Below are 21355 nucleotides of genomic sequence, written 5' to 3' on the forward strand. Positions count from 1 at the left end.
ATGAGCGGCTGCCAATGATGCAACAGGCGGCTGTGCCCAGAAGGGGGTCAGTAAGGCAGCATCCAAACATTTTGAAACCCCTGCCCCATTTGGCTGCCAAGATGAACTCTGACTACTGTTACAAACTGCTGTCATATATCACTCAACTTACACGACTCTCTTTTCAGTCAGAGCTCTGCGCCTTAGGTCTATAATCAGCAAACCAGGCCTGGTTTAACTCAGCGGAATAATCAGTGTAGGCAAACTTAAGCTATTGAATCTTATAGAAGTATATTCTTCCTAAGTCTATCGAAAGAAGTCCAATGTTATAAGACCTAGGCGAACTACGGTATAGTCTACACTACACCACATAAAAAATAGCCCGTATTTAATAATAACGCCCCAGAACGTGAACAAGCCATTCACAGGCCGAAAAAATCGTTTCGGAACGCAGGCCAAGGACGGTTCCAAAAGCTTTTCTGAGGGCGTCTACTACAAGTCTTACTGCAGGCATGAAGGTCTGAGATAGGAAAAGAAAAGAACGGAGTGAGAGGAAAATAAACCTATTTGGTTTTTGAGATAATGGAAATCTGTAGATGTACCCAGTGTATTGGTAACGCTGCCATGAATTTAAAGCTATAAGTTCCAATCCTTACTTCTGAATGATAGTATCAATTTTTCTCCTCACCCCTACTTATTTTCCTCTAGTCTGGTTGGAATACCTGTTTAAACAGCACAGGAACCTATCCGAAAGATGAAGATTCATTGTGTAAATAAACGCAGTGCAGCCCCTCTTCGTTACATAAGCAGCGCCGAAATTAGTGGTCCAGGTGTGAGTTAAAACTTTACTTGTGGTTTATGTGGTTTCTGCGCAGACACGAAAGCAACTCGTTATAATGTAAACTTAGGTTTAAATTAAGGTCGTTGACAGTATAGTAACTAGCTCAGTTTAGAGTGAATTTTCACACCTGCATCTGCAAACAATCCCTGGTTGCTTCGAGAAAATTTCCAGTCATCATCAAATAATTTTATACGTTATCCCCGACTGAAGATGTTGCCATGCTTATTACATAACCTCTCTGTACGAACATTCTTTACCCTTTGACCCCGAAGAGTGACTAGTAGCTAATTTCTCCTTACAATATCACAACTGAATCACACATTAATGTCATGAGAATAAAGGATATGATCACCAACTAAAGAAACTCTTGATTGCTAAAGAAATTCTCCTTGTTAGCTTCTTAGGAACTGTATGGACTACAGTATGGAGGATATGCATACTAATGTTAGTGTGTAAAGGGTTAACTTAAACTGAACGTGCTTCTATATCAAATATGAACTTTGAGTTAAACAATGATTTTTAATCATTTTATCAAAATTTGATTTTTTCAAGGCAATTCTCGATTTTTTTCTTAAGTTTTTCAACATGTCTTGAGAACTAAATTTCTCGAAATACCTGTTTCACTTGAAGAGGTTTTGTTTACAAAAGGTGTGTTACTTGGCAACATCCTTCAACTCTACAGGTTGAACTAAAAAATCACCTGCAAGTAACAAATAAAATAGCCACCTTCAACAAGCGGTCATGGCCGTTCTTATATGATGAAAACACTTGCCTGAGTGAAATAAGGATGTAAGGGGGATAAATCATGTCGTAGAGCACCTTTAATGGCTCAGTCTACGGGAGACTTGGAATCGGGTTTAACCCGCTTTTTAAACACTTTATATGCTTGCTTTCGCTTTATGTCAAGATTTCTTGTTTTATGCCAGTTCTGTGAATGTCCGACACGAGGAAAGAAGTGTAAAAAAAATGTGAGTGGAGATGAAGATATTCCATCGGAGAAGACAAATCGTCAGGGGAATAGAATTTCCCTGGCTGTGTATAGTTTTCCAAAGCGTTATATATTGGCCATAATGACTTTTCTCGGATTTATGAACATGTATGCGTTGCGTGTTAATTTGAATGTCGCTATTGGTGCAATGGTCAACAACCACACTGTTCACCAGAGAGGATACACTGTTACCACGGTAAACTTTTATTATAAATACCTTCTCTTATATGCTTCTCATTAGATCGATATCTACTTCATCAACAGGAAATGAGCCGAGGGTTATTTTACCTTTTCACTTAATTTTTAGGTTAATGAAAGATTAATATGTTGTCTTCTCTTTTCGGTCGAGAACAGGTCTTGAATCAAAAGTAAATAGTCACTTCACTATTTAGAATTACAAAATACAACATCACATGCCTTAAAGCCGTTCTAGAATATTTCAAAATTGCTAGTTATGTCCTTGATATGAGTTAGTTATCAAAATTGTACCATGCATTTTTCGGATTTCCCTTCTAAAAATGCTAATTTCCAAGTTGTTTTTAATTTTTGTTACCTTTCTTTTACCTGTCAAGGAGGAGGAGATCTTTTTATGACTGCACGTAGGTGTAAAATTAATTTTGCGATATTACGTTGTCTGCATAGATATATTACTCACTAAAAGAATTGTGTCCCAGAGGGGGTGTTCTCACTGCTAGATCTCGACTCGAAGCCTCAGTTAAATCAAATTTTCTCACGATAGATTATTAGTCTCTTAGCTCAGTTCATGAGCTAAACAACATAACAGTCTTTATTTTAAGCTGCCCATCCACTGAAATTAGCTTACCTACAATCTGAAAGTTTGAAGTCAAAGTATTAAAGCTTTCCAAATTTCCGACGATCCCCTTACATTACATTACACGTTTTCAAAAACTGTGCTGTGGATAAATTATGACTGACACATCGTCATCTTAATCATAAATTTTCAGGAAGCGGAGTTTGATTGGGATTCAAAGCTTCAAGGTAAGAGAAAATTTCAAAATTCGGTCAAACTTCCATCAGTTTTTTAAAGCTGTTTCTTACAGGCTTGATCGAAATTCTTGCACAGTCATCTAGCTAGCTGAGAGAGACTTTTCATCGCCTTTTATCTTTTCCCATATTTTGTTAGAAAATAATTTCTAGAATCTGTGTCGCTAAACAATCTGCATGGTAGACCTGCCGAAAGGCATGGAATATAGTAGTTTCTCTGACTTCACTGTGGCCTTGAACTCTCCTTTTAATTATATTTTTCTTTCTTTTCCATTTAACGAATGACTTCTACCCTCACCAATTCCCCTTAGGTATTGTTCTGGGCTCATTCTACTATGGATATGCCTTTTTGCAACTTCCTGGTGGTTGCCTCGCTCTCAAGTTAGGCGGTACGAGAATATTCGGTTACGCCATCTTTTTAGCCTCCATGTTAACACTACTGACACCAGTGGCCACGCGCTACAGCGTGTACGGTCTGATTGCTGTCAGAGCTGGAGAAGGACTTATGCTGGTGGGTTATGAAAATCGTCAGTTATCCATTCACATAACTTTTTGCGAACTTTCTTGATTCAAGATTTACTTTTAATCAATACAACATGAACAGCCCAAGGTCTGTTGTCTGAGCCTTTTTTTTTTTGAAGCAACGTTTGCGGTTTATTCATATGCTCCATCCTTCACGCAGGGACAACTACTGAACTGACCCTAGATTTTGCGTCTCCCTATCCTAGGAAACACAACTCAACTCTAATTATGATATTCTTAATTTGAGGCAACTCCTGGTGTCAAATAACTGTTGATAGGAAAAACGAACACTGCTTGTCAGAATTTTGATGATTCTTTGTTGCCTCTTAGCGTATTGTAGCTCACCCTTCGACCATCGAGCCAAGTGTTCTGTTCGTGAGAAAGTTTCATCATTAACGAGTTTGACTTCCATTTTATAGGGCGCTGTGTTTCCTTGTAATCACGCTATTTGGAGCAAATGGGCTCCACCACTGGAGAGAACAACTCTTGTTACCATGGCAATTTCTGGTCAGTAAACGATAAACATTTGGGGAATCTATGGACGCTTTTAGAGAGCTAGCTAATAAGTATATGATGCTTACCAAGTAAACGTTTGGACTGTACTTTTTCACATTCGACGGAGCTGTCTGTCTTTGTGGAGGGTTTTACAATAATGTTTGATGTATCTGTCTCTTCTGCGCGGCATCTTCCCCCCAAGTTCGATAGTTTTATATCTAAATGATTTATTTTGAAAATATTCTACTTTTCTGACAAGGTTGTCACGTGGGAACCATCATAACCATGCCTTTATCAGGACTTTTAACAAAATACGGCTTCGACGGAGGCTGGGCCTCGGTGTTTTATTGTTTCGGTGAGTACATAGCCTTACTCTTTTAAACTAATCTTGCATCGAACGGTCACATTGCAACCATGAAGATAGATTTAAACCGGTCTCTCCCTTTCTTGTTTCAAACTATTCGATTAAAACCTGGCTCTGGTGTAACTCTTAAGGGGTTCCGCGAGTACTCTGTTGAGAGACAGGGAACAAGAAGCACGAAGCTCAAGGGACCATGCGTGGTTTTTATTTCAAAAACTGCTGACTCAATTTTGATAAGAATCACTTATGTACCACGGTAGGGTATCCGCACTGATGATGTAAATTTGGAAGACGAATTCAAAAATACATGCCTTCATGGATTAATATTACCTATCTCATTTAATTAAAACATTGAGTATCAAATGATATAAATCATTTTCCAGCCATTTCCAAGTTTGCTTCTTACATTTTAGGTGCTGCTGGTATTCTGTGGTTTGTTGCCTGGCAATTGATTGTTCACGAATCACCATCTGATCATCCCACAATATCAGAGGATGAAAAAAATTACATTGAGAGCAGCTTTGATAGAGTACATGTAGGGTCTATTTTAATTAATGTTAATGTAAAAAAAGGGATTAGCAAAGATTAACTGATTTGGTACATGAGTTAGTTCCTGGTTACTTGGTTGGCAAAAAATGAACCAACAGGATGAAATGTACAGTAAGTGATTTGAACCCAGGAGTAACAGTTCATTGTATGGTCTGGTCATCCAGATGTGAGTAGTCCTGAGACTTTTGCGGTCGGTAGTAGTGACTGACGTTTGCACGACCTTAGCGGGAGTCAGAGTCGGATTCATGTTTCGATCGATAATTTCTTCTCCTTATCAGCTGAAACAAATCAGATCATATCCCCCGCATAGATATTAGGACAATAAACAGTACGTAAACACTCTGTAAACAAAGTGTGACACGTATTTTTAGCTGCGAGTCGTGGACTGCTATTCATAGCCAAACACATTACGGGAGTTGATTTGGATTAATCGTGGTCACTCTGCTTAAATCAGGCTCTTGATGTAATGCGGACTCTTATAGTAGGAAAGAGAAGATGTTATACTTTTTCACCCAATCATAGATTCTTTATCATCTCTTTAGGGCGATGCGTCAATACCATGGAAGTCAATTCTGACCTCAGTACCCGTGTGGGGAATTATGTTTGGTAACCTGGCGTCAGACTGGGGATTGTACACAATTCTCATTTGTCTGCCAATGTTCCTTCTTGACATTTTACACTTTGATATACAAACGGTAAGAAGACATTTTGCAGCCCTTTGTGCATATAGCATAGAACTGGTCAAATTTCTTAGACTGCATGATTTATTGCTGGGGAATCGAATATGAACAATTTCTCCTTCGTAAATGAAAATCGATTTATATAAAAATGCTGCTTCAAGAGGTTTCGTCTTCGAGGCAATAGAAAATAACAATCATGTTTTTTAATTTTTTTCTCATGGAAACTCGATTTGTAACTAATCATATCATATTCATCACACTAGATGGGATTCTTGGCAGCCACTCCTTTTTTGGTCAAGTCTCTCTCAGGCCCTTTCGGTGGCATCACAGCCGATCTGTTACGAAGGAGAGGACTAAGTACTAAATCAGTCAGAAGAGTATACTTCGCTGTTGGTTAGAAAAATATTTTTTGTGATTTTTTAAATTATCATCGTTTCAAAGATTCATCTCAATTACATTTAGGTAGAAATGTGGGTAACAATCATGACCCATTTGTCGAATATTTGTTCGCCAGAGGCGTGGTTTACGCCCATAAATGTCTATTCAGTGATTTGAATGTTGTTTCAAATTTATTGGTTTTCTTTTGATGAGAAATTGCAAGTTCCATTTAGAAAATAAAGACTCTAAAAGTCACAATGTGCATGTAGCAATGCATATTCTGAATTTAGGTCGCTACAAAATGAAAGAATCTGAGAGAACTTAAACTGTTATCTCGCAGAATAGAATTTTGGATAACTGATCATAAGTGCGCATGCTCAGTCAGATGTCGAAGGCCTAATTTGACCATCAAATGATACTTACTTTCCTCATTTCCCTTTTTTACACATGACCTTTTATTTCCTTTACCAGGAGCTATGGGGGCCGGCACCTTTATCCTGGCCGCAGGATACGCTAGCACAGCCACTGTTGCGGTCACGTGCATGTGCATAGGGGTTGCAGCCTCTGGACTAATGCATTCTGGTTACAATGTGAACATGCTGGATATAGCTCCTCGGTACGCATGCGTGATTATGGGCCTAACAAACACTGTGGGAACGATCACAGGATTTCTAAGTCCAATGATGGTTGGCTATATCACAGTTAATAAGGTGGGTTAATATTTTGCATGTGCGATAGACAAATATCCGCGTTTGGCGGATTTAGTGCGGTCCCTATGTCCAATATCTTTTCGTAAAGAGGAGCAAGATGGTTGTTCAGCTTTCCAGAAGAAGTTGAATTGGGCTCCTTTCCAATCTATTTGGATGCTCTCCTTGTAAAGAGGAATGACGAAGGGCTAACGCTTTGAAACTCTTTACGGTGGCCAATTTACGTTATTAACTCAGTTGATAATATTAAATTACCTAATTGTAGTTTTATTAGGATTCAACATGAGTCTGTCAATTTTTTTTTGCTATTATAATCCAGCTCTACTGTCATTCTTTAATCTGATCATTTCCATTGGCGTCCTTTTAAGTACACGAGACACGAATGTTTTTGTTTGTTCCTCACACAAGGAAGCTGAAGAGTGGCGCACAGTATTTTGGGTAACCTTTGTTATATATGTGGTGGGAATGCTGCTCTTTTGCTTACTGATGTCAGCTGACCAACAGCCCTGGGCCAACGGCCATGAAGGGAAGAAGAATGGGGAGAGAGAAGAAATCAAAATGGAAGAAGAAAGTTGACACATGAGGCTGTTTTCGTTAGAATATCAGGGTCTGATACAAACAGGCGTTGATGTGCTTCGAGTCGAACTCGGAAACTTCTGAAAGTTTCTGAGGCATATTGCTTTTTTCTTTTAGATGCAGTGTAAAGAAGAAAAACAATTCAAAATACTAAATGACAAAACAAAAGACTTGGGCCTTGAGTAGAGGGAAGGAAGACCCGCTCCCTTCGCTCAGGGCCCGCTCTGAAACCTTGACCCGTGATTCGTCATTCATGGACTAAAGCCCCCTTTTATTTGTTCCCATTTTGTTTCCACTCAGATTATGCATCATTTTCTCGTGGTAAAAGCCGAGTAGATGTGTCAGTACGTTTTCACACATCGTAAGTTGTAATAAATCCGAGTCTTGAAGCAAGTTGAGATTCCATTTAAGTTGTTTCGAGTTTAGTTAAAACGTCAATAAATCTGTTTTTGGATGGAAAAGGTTCTTGCAGTTTTCGTTCTTGCTGTGGTGCCACGAATCATGTCAAAAAAGACTTTACACAGCCTTATGCGCGCACGAGCGAGGCTGGGAGACTGCTTCAAAACAGTTTTTCAAACGTGAAACACAAATGAGGATTTAAGTAACTTCTTAGAAATCGCCCGCCTCCCTTAGCCCTCTCGAATGTTTAAATGAGGCCACACAAACACAACAGAGTTACTCGATAACATTTGTTATGTATTCTCTAAAAGATAGCCGTGGTTCTGATTGTTTAGGTGTTAGCAATAACCAACTTTCTTCGCCTTGATTGGTTACCTTTTGTCCAGTACGTTTTGGATATTTGTTCCCAGTCTTTTTTCTTTTGGATACATCCAACATGGCGCACGCCCTAATAGCGCACGAGGAAACAGCATTTAACAAATAAATCACTTTACGGAGGAAACCTTGCGAAGTCATGGAATTATTTGTCATAAGAAACAAACTTCGTAGAAACACAAGGCAGAGAAACTGATATGTTGCTTTTAAAAGCCTAAAAACACCATTAAAAGGTAGGAAATTAGTGTTCGTTTCTTAAAAATCAAATGTACTTAAAGGAGGAGGATACTTCAGAAACCACCTATGTTTTATCTCCGCCATTTCAAAACATACATGAAATTTTGACTATGGCTGCGTTTTGAGGTTCCAAAGAGTAACCTAACTTTTCAGGTGAATCAAGAATTTGACAATGGATGCTGCCATTTTGATTATTGCATAGCAACCTGGCTACCATCTGTGACGTAACCCATTGCGTCTTGCAACATGGCTGGCCGGGGCATACGTATGAGCCACATTTGGCCCAGACAGGAGCAACAAGCTTAATGAAAGTGGAGAGGCCTATGCTGAACACAACAGCTGTTTGTGAATTGTGCATTTTAGTTCTCACCATTTCAGTTGAATGCTGGTTGTTGTTATTTATGTGCGATGAGGTTGCAAGGAGTTATTCAAATTGGTGGCATAGGTGGTCAATTTTTAGCACATTTTAAGAAAACTGTCAAGAGGAATGTAGATATGAGGTAAGAAGTGAATTAGGACATTTATGCGCTTTTGACTGAGGTAAAAATTATATGGTTTTGTTGGCAATTACTTCTCCATTTCAGCTTGTTGAAAATGAAGGCCAAGTAAAGAACATGAAATAGAGAAAGGGGGTCTAAAATTCCCCAAGGAATAAGGGTATATAATTTTTTACTTTCTCCTCCACCTGGGCTGCAGTTTGATTTGTATAGGTGAATTTATTCTCATCATCTGAGGTCAAATTATCTACCTAATGGTTGACCTATTTCTTCTTTTTGAGATGGAGTTCCATTTGAAAGGTAAAACTTCATCTGTCAAGATTTCATGTTTTATCATAAATTTGAAAGACAGGTCTTTGAATTAGATTTTCATCAACTTCCAATTAACTGGAGGACTAGCAATTATGAAACTACAACTTGTTTTTCAGTGAGAAAATGCTCTGAAAAGTTTAGTGTAAACAGAGGCAGCTGTGTGTGATATTAAATTTAAGGTGATATTTATTGGCAAACAGACCTTTGCTTTGGTCTATAGAAAACCTTTTGAACTATGGTAGCAAAAAACAATTACAATTTTGATATCAGCATGTTGTATTGAAGAGATAAAAGCAAGAAATATACTTCATTTTAAAGCACTGTGATATGAACAATTAAATTTTGAAAGAACATCTTCTCCATATTCATCATAAGTAACGTTATTTAACTCACAGAGGAGTTCACTTTTCCTAGAACAAGTGTTAAAGGACTTGCAGTTTGAGTCTTGTAAACACATCAATCCACATTCTGCTATGCTATACACAACTGCAGACTTGATCATATGGCCTTGCATAGCAGCATTGAAGTATCCTGACAAAAGAAGGGACCCACTTGTGGTGCCTGTGAAAATGATAGAAGATAAAATTCTTCAAATTATACCTAATACCTACAATGGAAAGGTATAAAGTGAGAGGCAGGTAGCTCCTTAACCCTCTAACTCCCATGAGTGACCAAGACAGAATTTCTCCTTACAATATCTATACGAAATTATGCAGACAAGTGATGCGAATAAGGAAAAATATCAATTATGAGATTACTAAATGATCCAAATTCTCCAAACTGACATAATGAGAATTGTTTGGCAGATAGTAAGAAGAATTTTTGAAGAGATCTTGAGAGTTAAAGCGTTTAATTTTTTTTTTTTGCCACAGTAAAAAATTTTTTTTCAATTTATGAATGCTTTACTATACAAAAATATAGGTTAAGCAGTAGCAAGTGTTCTACTTAATTTATTTTCACCTCCAAGGCGTGGGGTTTGTTTGATTGCTGTAATTTCTCTAGAGGCCCTTTTCACTTTACTATTATATGGATGTTGAGGGGATTTATAATTTAGTTCAATTACTAACTCTGTTTGCTGTTTGGATAATCTCCCTGCAAAGTTTAGATAAAGTTCAGGGCCACTTTATATTTTTGGTTATTTAAGGCAGCATTGAATTGAATGTCAGAAAAATGATTGTAACATGAAAAGAAATTAAATAATTTATATCATTAGCCATCATTTATAAGGAAACATGCAAAAAAAAAAAATGATCCACTAGAGAATTGTTGTTTTAAAATAATGAAATCATCCAGAGCCACCTCAACTGAGTTGCAGGAGAAGAATTGCTGCAACATTTCATGCTGAGACACTTATTATCCAATTTGCTACCATGGGATTTCTTGATACTTAGAAAGGGACAAAGGGGAGGAAAGAGCAGATGCTCTGTTAACAATCAGCTTAAAATCATTAAAATAGCTTTTATTTTCCATCTTATTATATACTGCACTGTAAATGGCATTTAGGGTTTCTTTTTAAAGCCCTGCTCTCTTTACCAAACAATGAGAAAAAAAAACTTTTACAATGGGCCATCCCTTTCCCTCAGGGGTTGCCAGGGTGACAAAACACTGGTTATTGAATATACATTATGGTTAATACTAATTGATAATTATTAGCCTTAGTGTTTCTAATAGGCTGTAGTTTTGCTGTGGTAAAAGTGTCAAAACCTTCCAAGGAATACTCGAAAACAAGAAGTGCAGAAGCCATGATGTATAAAAGAGTGGGTGAAGAACCGCCTCAAGGGCAGTGCACTTTATACAATTTTTGTACGCCCCTTTTTTTGTCGATTATAACCAAGGTATCCTCATCTAATAATCAAAGCAATCTCCAATTGAGTGTCGAAATTTGTCCAGTATCGCTTTGATTTTGCTTAACATTGCCTTCTGATTGCTCCAGAAAACTCCTCCAACTTTCTCGACCAATCAGATTCAAATCTTAAACCAACCTTGTTTTTCCGTGCTTCAGACATTTTTCTGAATTTTTCTTTTCGCGTCTTTGTGGAATATTCCATTTTGTCTGGTTTGCCCTGGTGAATACTTTGCTTTTGGATTTATTACACTCAATCGAAATTAACACTATTAGTTTGTGAGACCGAGCAGTATGTATATGACATCCGTGATACCTTGCGGGCAAGAAGGCTTAACTGTACAACTTTCTTCTACTTTAGTTTGCTTTTCTCCCGGTAGTGGATTACTAGAATCACACTCGGTCGAGCGATATCTCACTCCGATGCCACATGTTACAGAGCATGCGCTCCAGGGACCCCAGTCTGAGACTATGAAAAAAATTAAAAAAAAAAAAGATTATTCAAATGAGGGATAACCATAACCATTTTTCGAATTGAGCTAGGTTGTTGTTTAAAAAATGGAAGGCAGGAGAAAGGACAACATTAGATTAAAAAAATTGATTATTTTGATCACGCTGTGTAAGGAAAAGCAAAGATAAAAAAACATAGTATTCCCTCAACAAATGAATGTTTCCTGCTGTGCTTTCTGCAATTGATGAAGTTTTCTTGAAGATTTATGCAATATATTTCCTCTAATATCGTTCTAATACGGTGCAGGAATAGTATGAAATTATGAGAGAAATAGTTTTAAATACGAAGCCTTTTTAGCTTTCGTGTAGTCTTGACTACGCAGATTGTTCGCGCAGTAATTACTAGTGGTGTTGAAAATGCGAAGGGATTGACCGGAAAATGCCAACTGCCTCTACAGCTTGAAAACATTTCATAAATGTTTTCATGGTGTTTGGTCTCGAGAAAAAGTCTCTGTTGTGATGATATTTCCTCTTGTTCTTAGCAAAAGGGAACGAAACTAAGCAAAGTATGAGACATAATGAACTTCTAACTTACGAAAACAAGGGGAAATATTCGCTAACACATCCTGCACCATGAAAAAGTGAAGAACCCCGACATGAAGGACAAACATTGTGACGAGGGCCTCTACTGGTCTGAACTGGGAGTTATCTGAGATTAGCTTTGTTTGTTCATCATGAGGTTCAAGTAAATCATCGCTCAATTTTCTGTTGGTTGGCTAGCTATTTTATCTCGAGATTTAGTTAATTGCTTCCTGGTATCAGTTGGAAAATCTCTTCATCTAATCTTGGGCTTTGTGTTCATGATTGATAATAGGAAAATAACATGCGAGAACCAGGTTATGATAATTAACTAATTGGATTTAACTTCCAATGAAGCAAAAGTAGTTATTATCTTTTGGTCGATCGGTGTGCATCTTGTTGCCGGGTAACATTACTATTGGGTAACGAAGTAATACGTCGTGAGAATTTAGAATAAGATGAGGTTCGCAATGATCCAAAGCTATTTTGAAACTGTGTTTGCAAATGAAACGTGGCCAAAACAAGAAAAACAACGACAAGCTTTTGACTTCCTGTTGAGTTTTTCATAGTCAGGGTGAAAACTTGTTCTTTTTTTTGTAAAACTGCTATCATTGCAAACCACTTTTTGCGTCCTGAAGAAAAATTAAATTGATTGCTGAGATTGAAATAACACCGTGATACACTAGTTATCGATTAGCTGTTAATCGTATTGTGTTGGGGAGTTGTAAATATAATGTAGGGTGTTATCGAATCCTTTTTCTTTGTCATTTGAGGGTTGCAACATCTGCATGAAAAAGGTGAAGTTAAAAAGGAAAGAAGAATCACAGAAATATCCGAGAAAAAACCCCGGATCTAGAAGTGCTAAAATTTTACTACATGCACAATGAAAGAACTATTGTGAGAGGTGGATCTTTCTTAATATGTGTTGTCGCCGAAAATATTCTGGGAACTGATTTCATCTTTCTTGGTTTACTATTGTGACTTCTGTTGTATTACATGAGCAAATGGGAGAGTTATCATTTCAAATGCTTTGAAGAAGACGGATTCGCTTTACGATTGATAAAGTTGAACTGCTACTCCTTATGCTCAGTGCATCAAAATTTAATAGCTTCTCTTCAGGATAAGTATATCTTCTCTTAAAGGTTCTGTCAGAGCTTAGTAAAGGCAATTGCAACAACCATTGTCAGACTCTATATGCCGGTGTCTTTATTCAGCGGTGAAAGTAAATGTGCTTACTCTTTTGCTGAGACCAGTTTTATATATGATACCATTAATATTTTACCTTGAGGTAATTCCCAAAAATGAAAATGGGGAAAGACACTTGGTGATAGGTTTGGCAATATGGAATGAACTAATTGACTGAATTGATGATTTTTTTAAATTAGCGCTTCTGAAAGCTGACCCTAGGAAAGCGGAAAATACATATGTACCTATGGAATACATTTATTGTTTGAAGTTTCATTAAGATAGATTCTGAAAAATTAGATTTTAATGCTTCAAGATAATCGGTTTGCTCGAAAATACTAGTCTTGACTTCCTTTAATTAAAGCAAAGGCTATGAGAAGTTATTTTGTTCTTACCAAAACCCGATGTGCGTCATGGATCGATCGAGAGGAAAGACTTTTTTTCATAAACAAAAATAAATATCTAAAAGAGTCAGTGATGGACCAATACTTGCCACACTCCAGACGGAGGTCGGCCAAATCAGTCGAAACCTAAGTTATGGCTGGCAGAAAAGGCAAATTATTTTTAATCACCTCATCGAGAGAATTCAGAAAACTTCTGACGCTTAAGTAGCTTAGTGATACTTCAGCCAACTTGATATACATTTGGCAGATGGCCAGCGCTGTGTGATTTGTACCGCTGGATATTGATTGCCCTGAGTCATCTAATTTTAATTATCTAGCTGAAAAATAAATGGATCCCTATCGTTTGTTTAGGCAATAGGTGATAAATCGTTCCCAGTGGGTAGATATGATAAAACCAAAAGTCAGATCGAGATTTTGAAATGATTTTTTTCTCTGGTAAAAGAAAATGAGCTGAAGGGAGTTTTTCGATGAAATTCGTGTGCATAGTCTCGATATACTTTTTTTTCTTCGTTCTAGGTCTTGAAGCCAAGCAGGAGAAATATAAGAAGGGTGAGATTTCAGTATTTATTCGGCTTTTATATCTTTTCCATTTACATTTGTGATATTTGATTGTAAAGTATACCAATTGTTCTTGGAAGCCGGAAGAGTTGCGGTATTTAAAACATACACTAAACGTATGAAATTTTAGGTAAGAAATGAAGTGGTTATATTTCCTGCAGATAAGTCCAATATTTCCCGCCTACCTTTAGGACATATAATTATTAGTGACATGGGTATATCATGCAATTATCTTTTTGATGAAACATCAATTTTTTTTACTGCAATAAAGAATAGATCTTTACAATTCTCCTTACTCCAACACCTGACTAAGTAAGTGTTTGCGCTACCGAAGTTTTTGCCTCATTCTTGTATCTATATATCTTCACGTTTTATTTCACTTCACAACATCTTCATTTAATTTAAACCTTGTGCACATGTGTTTGTTCAAGGCGAAAGAGAGCCCTTTTTTTTCTTTAGAAACTCAAAGTGTTCCTCGGAAGTTTGACTTTTTCCTCATGGGAAACAGATTTTATTCCCATACGTAGATTGCAGCTCGATGTTCATCGAATCGAATTGAGTCTGTATTTACCTCGGTTGCCAAGGTTCGAGTACTGAATTCATTGAAGAACAAGACATTGAATAATTGCTTTACCTTTAAAAAATTCTAGGCCAGGGAACTTTTTTTTTCTACAGCTCTAGCCATATATCTTTCAAAGGAAAATGGCAAGGTTTGGTTGAGAGTGGTTTTCGGGTTAAGGTTTCATTTTGCTTTTAGTTTGTAAAATTATTTTGAATTGCTAAGCTGCAGTCAGTGAGCAGATGTTACACTCTGTCGCAATGCGCTGCATCTTTTATTTGTTATTCCATCAACGTTTCATCTAGCCAGGTACCGTTTCAGGCGAGAAATTGTAATTTTAACCTTGAGAAATTGAAAAGCATGTGTTCGACCAAGATTATATGCTATCGCCCGAATCACACAAAACATCTGTAATTGTAAACAATTTCAGACCATCACTTCTCTTGAGGTGTGTGCTAAACTGACATAGAATTCTCAATGGTTACTATTTGGACCGCTCTCTCTCTCTCTCTTGCTAAAGGGTTTTCTCTCCTTGACAAGTTTTTTGATTGGAGGAGTTTATGGAAAAGAGTCCATTCAGAGGTTAACTCAGTAACGAGAACAGCTCTCTACCGCGTAAGCCTTAAACTGTCTTCTGAATATTGTGAAATTAGATGTAAAAGGCAAACAAAGGTTGAGGGGAAGGAGCACAGGGGGACCTATAGTCCCCCCTAAACGAAAATGAAGAAAGAATAGTCTCGCCCCAGCGCGCACACACCCACCCACGCACACACACACGGTCCTAATTTTTCCTCAAATCGTTTCACCAAGATCGCGCTTTGCGAAATGATATTTCGTACATGTGGGACTTTTTTTAACATTGGCCTTCTTATGCATTATCAGAATTTGATCAAAGAGAACTTTTTTAAGATTGAAAAGAACCATGTAGAAGCTATTTTAGTACATTCAAGGCGGGGTATGCACCTATATAGTTTGGCTTGGTGTACAATGTACTCTGAGCCCCTCAGGCATGTAATTGTAAAGATAATTTTTCAAAGAGAGACTTTTTAATCGTTTTCCGGACGTAGTTCATACCTGTTTTCTTTAGCCAATGCTTTTTAAGCCTTTTATTGCTTCGCTTCTAATTGGTATCGCAAGGAATTATTTCCTTTTTCGCAGTCTTTTCTAGCGGTGTCCAAATGCCCGCAGGGCAGCCGAGCACGGTCTTAAATGGACCAAATGCCCGGCAGTCAGAAATCTCCACGCAATAGGCATTGAAAGGCTCTTTCAAACAGGTATTTGTTTAGAAATGCCAAACGATTCTACAAAAATTATTTTGGTTTTCTTAATGGACGAATTTTCAGAGCTTGTGCACACAGCCGCCAGTTGTACACATATCTGATCTAGCGATTTTTTGGTATCCGCAAGCCTGGAAAATTAGTTCACTTACAACCCGAAATAGTTTTTAGAAGTGCTTCACATATCTTAGCAAGCATCAAACATTATTGAGAGGTTTGTATGAGGTATTCTGGGGTAATTCGGTGAATATTTCTGATGGCCGGGTATATTTAGTCTATTTGAGACCATGCCCGTCAGTCAGAAATATGAACTGAATTTTCACAGAATACCTCAGGTGAACCTGATTTTTGTTTACAAAAGTCAAGCGATTCCTAAATTACGATGATCTTTTAGCGAATGAACTTATCGAACTTGTGCCTACCATAAAACAGTAAGGTCAGATATGATATCGAAGTGTCGAAAGCTAGCGATTCTTACGGTACACATTGACAAGCTCTTAAAATTCGTAATTTTCGGCATCGCTCAACATTCCTAAACATACATCTAATGATCTTAAGAAGTGTGAAAGAACCTCTAAGGGAACATTGTATTAAAGTGGTTGACTGCTATGCATTTAGTCCATTTAGATCGTGCCCGTGCCGGGAATTTTGGCTTTGTTATTATTTTTTTTTAATCACCTTCTGATCACATTCATCGTAACCAGGTATACATCTGAGGACATTTCGTTAATTACAGTTCATTCAACCGTCAATTCGATCACACCGCTCGTGACAGTGGAGCTGTTGACCAATAGCGGTGCATATAAATGTCAAAGCACTGTTGGCAAACTTATTTGTATGACAGTTTAGCGGTGAGTTCTCGATGCAAGAGAAGGAAAAGCGATTGGAGATTGCCCATAGTTATTTTCAAATTTCGAATGTGGTAACTGGGTTTCTATGGCAGGTTCTGTTCGTATTTCACAGATTTATCGCTTAATACCAGTATTTCTCGCACTTTGGTTGTGGTGCGTTTTTGTCTCAGCGCCTGCAAGGACAAAAAGTAAGAGCCAAGAGTCTGTTTCGTAGTCATTTAATCCTAATGTGTATACACTAAACCCAAGCCAGTACAGGGCGTTTTGCTTGTGAGGATCTTTCCGTCAGGAATTTCTTTTGTTATTTGAGGCGAATTCGCTCATTTTACGTCCAGGAAACAAATTATTTCAAGGTCTCTATTTCTTCATTACTTTAAGCCGCTCATGAAGCTGAAAACAGGAAAAACAACTTAGGGTGCCTAATGTTACGTACTGGCGCGACCCTTGAGGTTATACCACCTCCAGTACTACCGAAATCTTTAAGATCTTCAAACTTTTCTTTTCTTTATTTTGGTTATAAAAATTTGTTGTTACAGACATTTACGATCCTGTGTGGAACCGGTTTTGGATTTGAAATGTTTCATCAGTTTTTGTGGAAAGGAAAGAGATAAAAAAGAAAATTCATGCTTGTAAGGAAGGCTCTGTGTACGCGTTTGTTTAGCTGATTCGTATTTTTGATAGCTGCTTGTGTATGGGTAATGGCTGGTTTGGAAAAACAATATAGTTCATGGCCATGTAGGTTAGCACTGGTACTGTTTTCATCTTTACCATTTGTTTTCACTCTTCCAACCTAAATTCCCATCAATTTTAGTTTCTTGCTTGCAGCTATATGAAGCTTTATTTAAACGAATCTTTGGTTTCCGGAACCATGTCTCTATTAGAGAAGGGGATGATTAAAAATTTATTTTTCTTTGATTTTAGCGGAATAAAGCCACTTAGACAGAACGTTTAAAAAAGTATTTAGTTTTATGAATGGTTTCTTTTAAATTGCGAGCCTTTTCTCTCATTTTCATGTAAAAATTAGTAAGTATAGAATTGAATGTTTGTTGAATGCTTCAAATAATGGGAAAGATTGCGTTGGTCTTTGATCTACCTCTTTTCAAAGTGTAGAATTATATTGGCTGCGTGAAAAAGGGAAATTCTGAAAAAAAAAGGTTCTGAGGATGATTTTATTGCTTCAAACAAAGTGAATAATGAAAGATTCATCAAATTTTTAGGACACATTATGCAAGTTGAAGGTAGAGAAAATAACTGTATTGTCCTTTTCTGACAGTTTTATGATTTAGATGACTCTCTCTCACCACTTTCATGTACACAAAACGTGAAACTATTGTATAGGATATCTTTGAGATCAGGTTCTTTAATATATCAGTTGTAGAACCGAATTTTGTATATTGATTCCCGTCAGAGGTAGAGGAAATATGTTGTCAGAATCAATGTGTGCATTTTATTCATGTTGCATCCACTATAAAAAAACGCTTTAGAATTATCTCTTTGAGTGAAAGCTTAATGGTACTACTGATTTTTCAATTAGATTGATTTTGGTAGGGTTTGATCGGGAAATTGTATACTAACTTTGTGATATAACATTAATGGATATTACAATCACTTATTTTGTTTATTTTTTCAACCTAAGTTTTAGCCTTGATTTTTTAAGAATTTCCAGGATATTCATTTCATATTTATTGTTTTGTGTTTAAGGACTATTTGCAAGAGTGAATCGATGATATCATGAGCTTAATCTTATCATGGCTCTCAGAGATACGTATTCAAACACTGATTACTCTTGCCGTCGGTTTCCACTAGTGATGAACAAGAGCAACAAAGACAAATTGTCCATTGAAACAAATTATTTTCCTTTTCTACGTTACAACTTGTCGAGTAAGCGTTGACTCTCTAAATATTTCATTAGCATGCATAGAAGCGTATTTTTTGGCGTTCGAGTGCACTATACTCCGAGATGAGTTTGTAGCCGCCATATTGAAATTGTTCAGATCGAGAAAAGCCTGGAGCGAGTGAAAAAAGTGTACCAAGTAGGTAGTAGTGAGAATTTCAAACCAGTGAGGTGAGAGTGGTCGAGCAGAAATCATGACTAGGTAATATTTCTTCCCAACCTTCTCCCTCTCATTGTTTTCTTCGCTTCAGATTTCACTTATGTTGCCAATCCAATATGGAGGCATATAGACTCAATCTTACTTAACCTGCTTACAACTTCGCTCGCCAGAAAATTCGGTTACCATGCTGACTAACATTTTTAGTCGGAAGTTGTAGTTGGTTTGAAATGAGTTTAAGCTGAATTATTTTCAGGAGAGTGGGGAGAGTGGGGAACTTGTTCACCCACGTGCGGAATTGGTCAGAGATCACGTGAAAGGTGTCAAAAGAAAACGACAAAAAAATGTCCACCGCATAAAAAGACAACACAGACTAAACAATGCGGCTCAGTTTCGTGTGCCTTGACCTCTGTCAGTGTACAAGGTAATTAATCAGTCGATATTTAAAATAGCGTAAAATCAAATGAATTATGTATAAGGTAGTAATACTGTTCAGTCACTTTTAAGTATGATTTAAGATTAAGATTTATTTCGTCGCCGTGTAAAAGACGTCTACTGTTATAACATTGTAAACAACCACTTCATAATCTTCATCAGTAGTGTTAATCTCGTCTCCGGACAAATTTTCACTCTTTTAAAAAGCTTTTCCTAGTGCATTTTACTTAACTGTTAAACTAAGGTGGATCTGCCTTGTAATGCGTCGAAAAACATTTCTTAAGGAATTGTTTTTCAGTGATTGCTTCAACTTTAAGTTTATTTTTAACATGTCAGTTAATCTTTTATGTTTTAGTGTGGTCTTCACGCGAGAATAAGAGACCACTTTCCCTTGGAACAACTTCATCGAAAGTTGTTATGACGTCACGCTATGATTTGATGACGCCAGATAGAGCAATGACCTCCAGACATCTTGCTATCACGTCCTCAGTACTTATGATGACGTCAGCCTCTGTGCCTGGAGTTACCATGTTGTCAACCCAAATTAATAAGGTTTTGTGGACATCTTCCCCTTTTCTGATGCTTCCAAGAACCAGTGTTACAAGTAAATTTCAGACTTTTAGAATGATTTTTGTAGATGCCTTAATTGAACTTAAAAGGTTTCGTCGAAACCATTTCTGCGTTGTAAAATACATGAGCGAGTAAAGTTTTATCATCATCATTATTATTGTTATTGATATTTTTATTAAGAAATATTTCTATTGTTATTATTTGATTACAATATGATGCATTCTTCTTACCGACTAAGAAGTCAAAACGGGGAGACTGGAATGCTGGGATCTAATGTTATTAATAATGGTAATAGGACCGAGTGGAGTCCAACTCTGTCTGTAATCATACGAGTGATTGACAAAATTGGACGACCGGGAAGCGGGAGTCCGATTTGTTAATCACGAGTATGATTACAGACAGAATTGGACACGAAGTCCTGTTACCAATTAATCAAAACTATGACAAAATTTGAGAAAGAAACTAGACATCGGTTCTACGTTTTCATTAAAAAAACAACTGTTAACTCGGCGAAATGCGAGACAACAGTGCGCGCATATGACGCGTTCTGTCCACTTGCACAGGCATGACGTGTTAATTGTCTCTTTAACTGTCCTATTACACTGTCCAATTACAAGCATGGCGCATACAATGTCCAATTAGTTCTCAAATCTGGCCGGTGATACACAATCACGTTCGAGAATTTTGTTATTGTTTTGATTACATTAAAAACAAAACAATGAAAGGATAAACTCAAATTGTTTATCGTTCACATATGCATTTCAATTTCTTATTACCAGAAACTACTCCCGGGAATGAAGTTCTAAGTAAAACCGAACCCTCACCAACCTCCTCATTGCATTCGCCTGAAATTTCTACATCAATGGCTGTGATGTTATCGTCATATAGTATGACGTCACCGTTATTGGTGTCATCCTCAACCATACTTGAATCACCTGCATTAGTAATAACGTCAAGTCCTGTATCAAAGACTGCAGACCGTAAGTCTCCAAACAAGATTAACCAAGGCCCAATGGAACCTCCATCTAGTCTTCACGCCTACTTCAAAACTGTAAGGAAAGACTGGATCTTACTCAATCATCAGATTAAGAGACTGTGGACGTCAAGCGAGATCTCGTGCGCCATGGTGTGCATGAGACATCAGAACTGTCAATCATTCAATTTTAAGTGCTCGGAAAAGTATTCTGACCAGCTAAAGGATGTGGATACTAAACAGGGTCATAACTGCCAGCTAAACTCAGCAAAACACTCCACCAGTCCGGGAGACTTCGTTTCAAAGAAAGGATATTGTTACTTCTACCTATGAAAGTGATGAGGATGCCTGTGCGCTGCTGTTGCCATCCCGCGTCATGATGTCATGATGCTGTCACGCAAAACATAACCATTATGTTAAACTTTAATGCTCCATAAATTGACATACTAGCACGTGTTCCAATTCGACTTATTGTGTGGACACTTCATCTTGTTATTCCCCTTTATTTTTGATGATTTACCTCTATTGTGTTCCCCCGCAAGAGAATAAAGCGTCAGCAAAAGTTTAAAAGTCTTCTTTTTTATTATTACTTAGAATGATCAAAAGTGGTAGAAGATAAAAGTTAGGTATTAAAAAATGGCTTTTAGAAAGTAGTGTGGATTGTTTGCTGGAATTTCTGGTGTCGTACAAGAAATCGTCTATGTTTGTAATTTAACGTA

The 21355-nt window shown here is 37.3% G+C and overlaps 3 protein-coding genes across 5 annotated transcripts; 2 read left to right on the forward strand and 1 right to left on the reverse strand.

The window, feature by feature from the left end:
* Window positions 1–1524: 1524 nt before the first annotated feature.
* LOC149050173 (vesicular glutamate transporter 2-like) lies at window positions 1525–7542 on the forward strand. 2 transcript variants are annotated; one of them, XM_089191286.1, is made up of 10 exons: window positions 1525–2004; window positions 2774–2807; window positions 3125–3324; window positions 3755–3842; window positions 4090–4185; window positions 4605–4726; window positions 5283–5435; window positions 5684–5813; window positions 6270–6508; window positions 6914–7542. In XM_089191286.1, exons 1-10 carry the CDS (start codon window positions 1645–1647, stop codon window positions 7079–7081), a joined length of 1590 nt encoding a protein of 529 aa, XP_089047412.1. In that variant the 5' UTR covers window positions 1525–1644; the 3' UTR covers window positions 7082–7542. The 2 variants fall into 2 exon arrangements, with proteins under 2 accessions (XP_089047412.1, XP_089047416.1); XM_089191290.1 differs by having other exon boundaries at window positions 4605–4720.
* A 1254-nt stretch (window positions 7543–8796) lies between these two features.
* On the reverse strand, window positions 8797–11955 carry LOC113682881 (A disintegrin and metalloproteinase with thrombospondin motifs 9). Its single transcript, XM_027200055.2, has 3 exons — window positions 11790–11955; window positions 11061–11213; window positions 8797–9462 (listed from the first exon to the last, which is right to left on the reverse strand). Exons 1-3 carry the CDS (start codon window positions 11863–11865, stop codon window positions 9209–9211), a joined length of 483 nt encoding a protein of 160 aa, XP_027055856.2. The 5' UTR covers window positions 11866–11955; the 3' UTR covers window positions 8797–9208.
* Window positions 11956–13722: 1767 nt separating this feature from the next.
* LOC113682840 (uncharacterized) lies at window positions 13723–21286 on the forward strand. Of its 2 annotated transcripts, none has more exons than XM_027200018.2 (4): window positions 13723–13911; window positions 18915–19082; window positions 19449–19697; window positions 20443–21286. In XM_027200018.2, exons 1-4 carry the CDS (start codon window positions 13830–13832, stop codon window positions 20967–20969), a joined length of 1026 nt encoding a protein of 341 aa, XP_027055819.2. In that variant the 5' UTR covers window positions 13723–13829; the 3' UTR covers window positions 20970–21286. The 2 variants fall into 2 exon arrangements, with proteins under 2 accessions (XP_027055819.2, XP_089047423.1); XM_089191297.1 differs by lacking the exon at window positions 13723–13911 and adding an exon at window positions 16496–16795.
* The last annotated feature ends 69 nt before the right edge of the window (window positions 21287–21355 follow it).

The sequence above is a fragment of the Pocillopora damicornis genome, chromosome 2 (assembly GCF_964200805.1).
Source record: "Pocillopora damicornis chromosome 2, jaPocDami1.2, whole genome shotgun sequence".
NCBI lineage: Eukaryota > Metazoa > Cnidaria > Anthozoa > Scleractinia > Pocilloporidae > Pocillopora > Pocillopora damicornis.

Excerpts from the sequence above, each read along its gene's own strand:
- LOC113682840 (XM_089191297.1), top strand. The coding sequence starts at position 16,693 with ATGGCAGGTTCTGTTCGTATTTCACAGATTTATCGCTTAATACCAGTA. Across the intron at positions 16,796-18,914 it reads AGCGCCTGCAAGGACAAAAA|GAGAGTGGGGAGAGTGGGGA; the intron begins GTAAGAGCCAAG and ends AATTATTTTCAG. Across the intron at positions 19,083-19,448 it reads GACCTCTGTCAGTGTACAAG|TGTGGTCTTCACGCGAGAAT; the intron begins GTAATTAATCAG and ends TTTATGTTTTAG.
- LOC149050173 (XM_089191286.1), top strand. The coding sequence starts at position 1,645 with ATGGCTCAGTCTACGGGAGACTTGGAATCGGGTTTAACCCGCTTTTTA. Across the intron at positions 2,005-2,773 it reads GAGGATACACTGTTACCACG|GAAGCGGAGTTTGATTGGGA; the intron begins GTAAACTTTTAT and ends ATAAATTTTCAG. Across the intron at positions 4,186-4,604 it reads CTCGGTGTTTTATTGTTTCG|GTGCTGCTGGTATTCTGTGG; the intron begins GTGAGTACATAG and ends CTTACATTTTAG.
- LOC113682881 (XM_027200055.2), bottom strand. The coding sequence starts at position 11,865 with ATGTTTGTCCTTCATGTCGGGGTTCTTCACTTTTTCATGGTGCAGGAT. Across the intron at positions 11,214-11,789 it reads GAATATTTCCCCTTGTTTTC|TCTCAGACTGGGGTCCCTGG; the intron begins GTAAGTTAGAAG and ends TTTTTTTCATAG. Across the intron at positions 9,463-11,060 it reads TAAGCCTTCTTGCCCGCAAG|GCACCACAAGTGGGTCCCTT; the intron begins GTATCACGGATG and ends TCATTTTCACAG.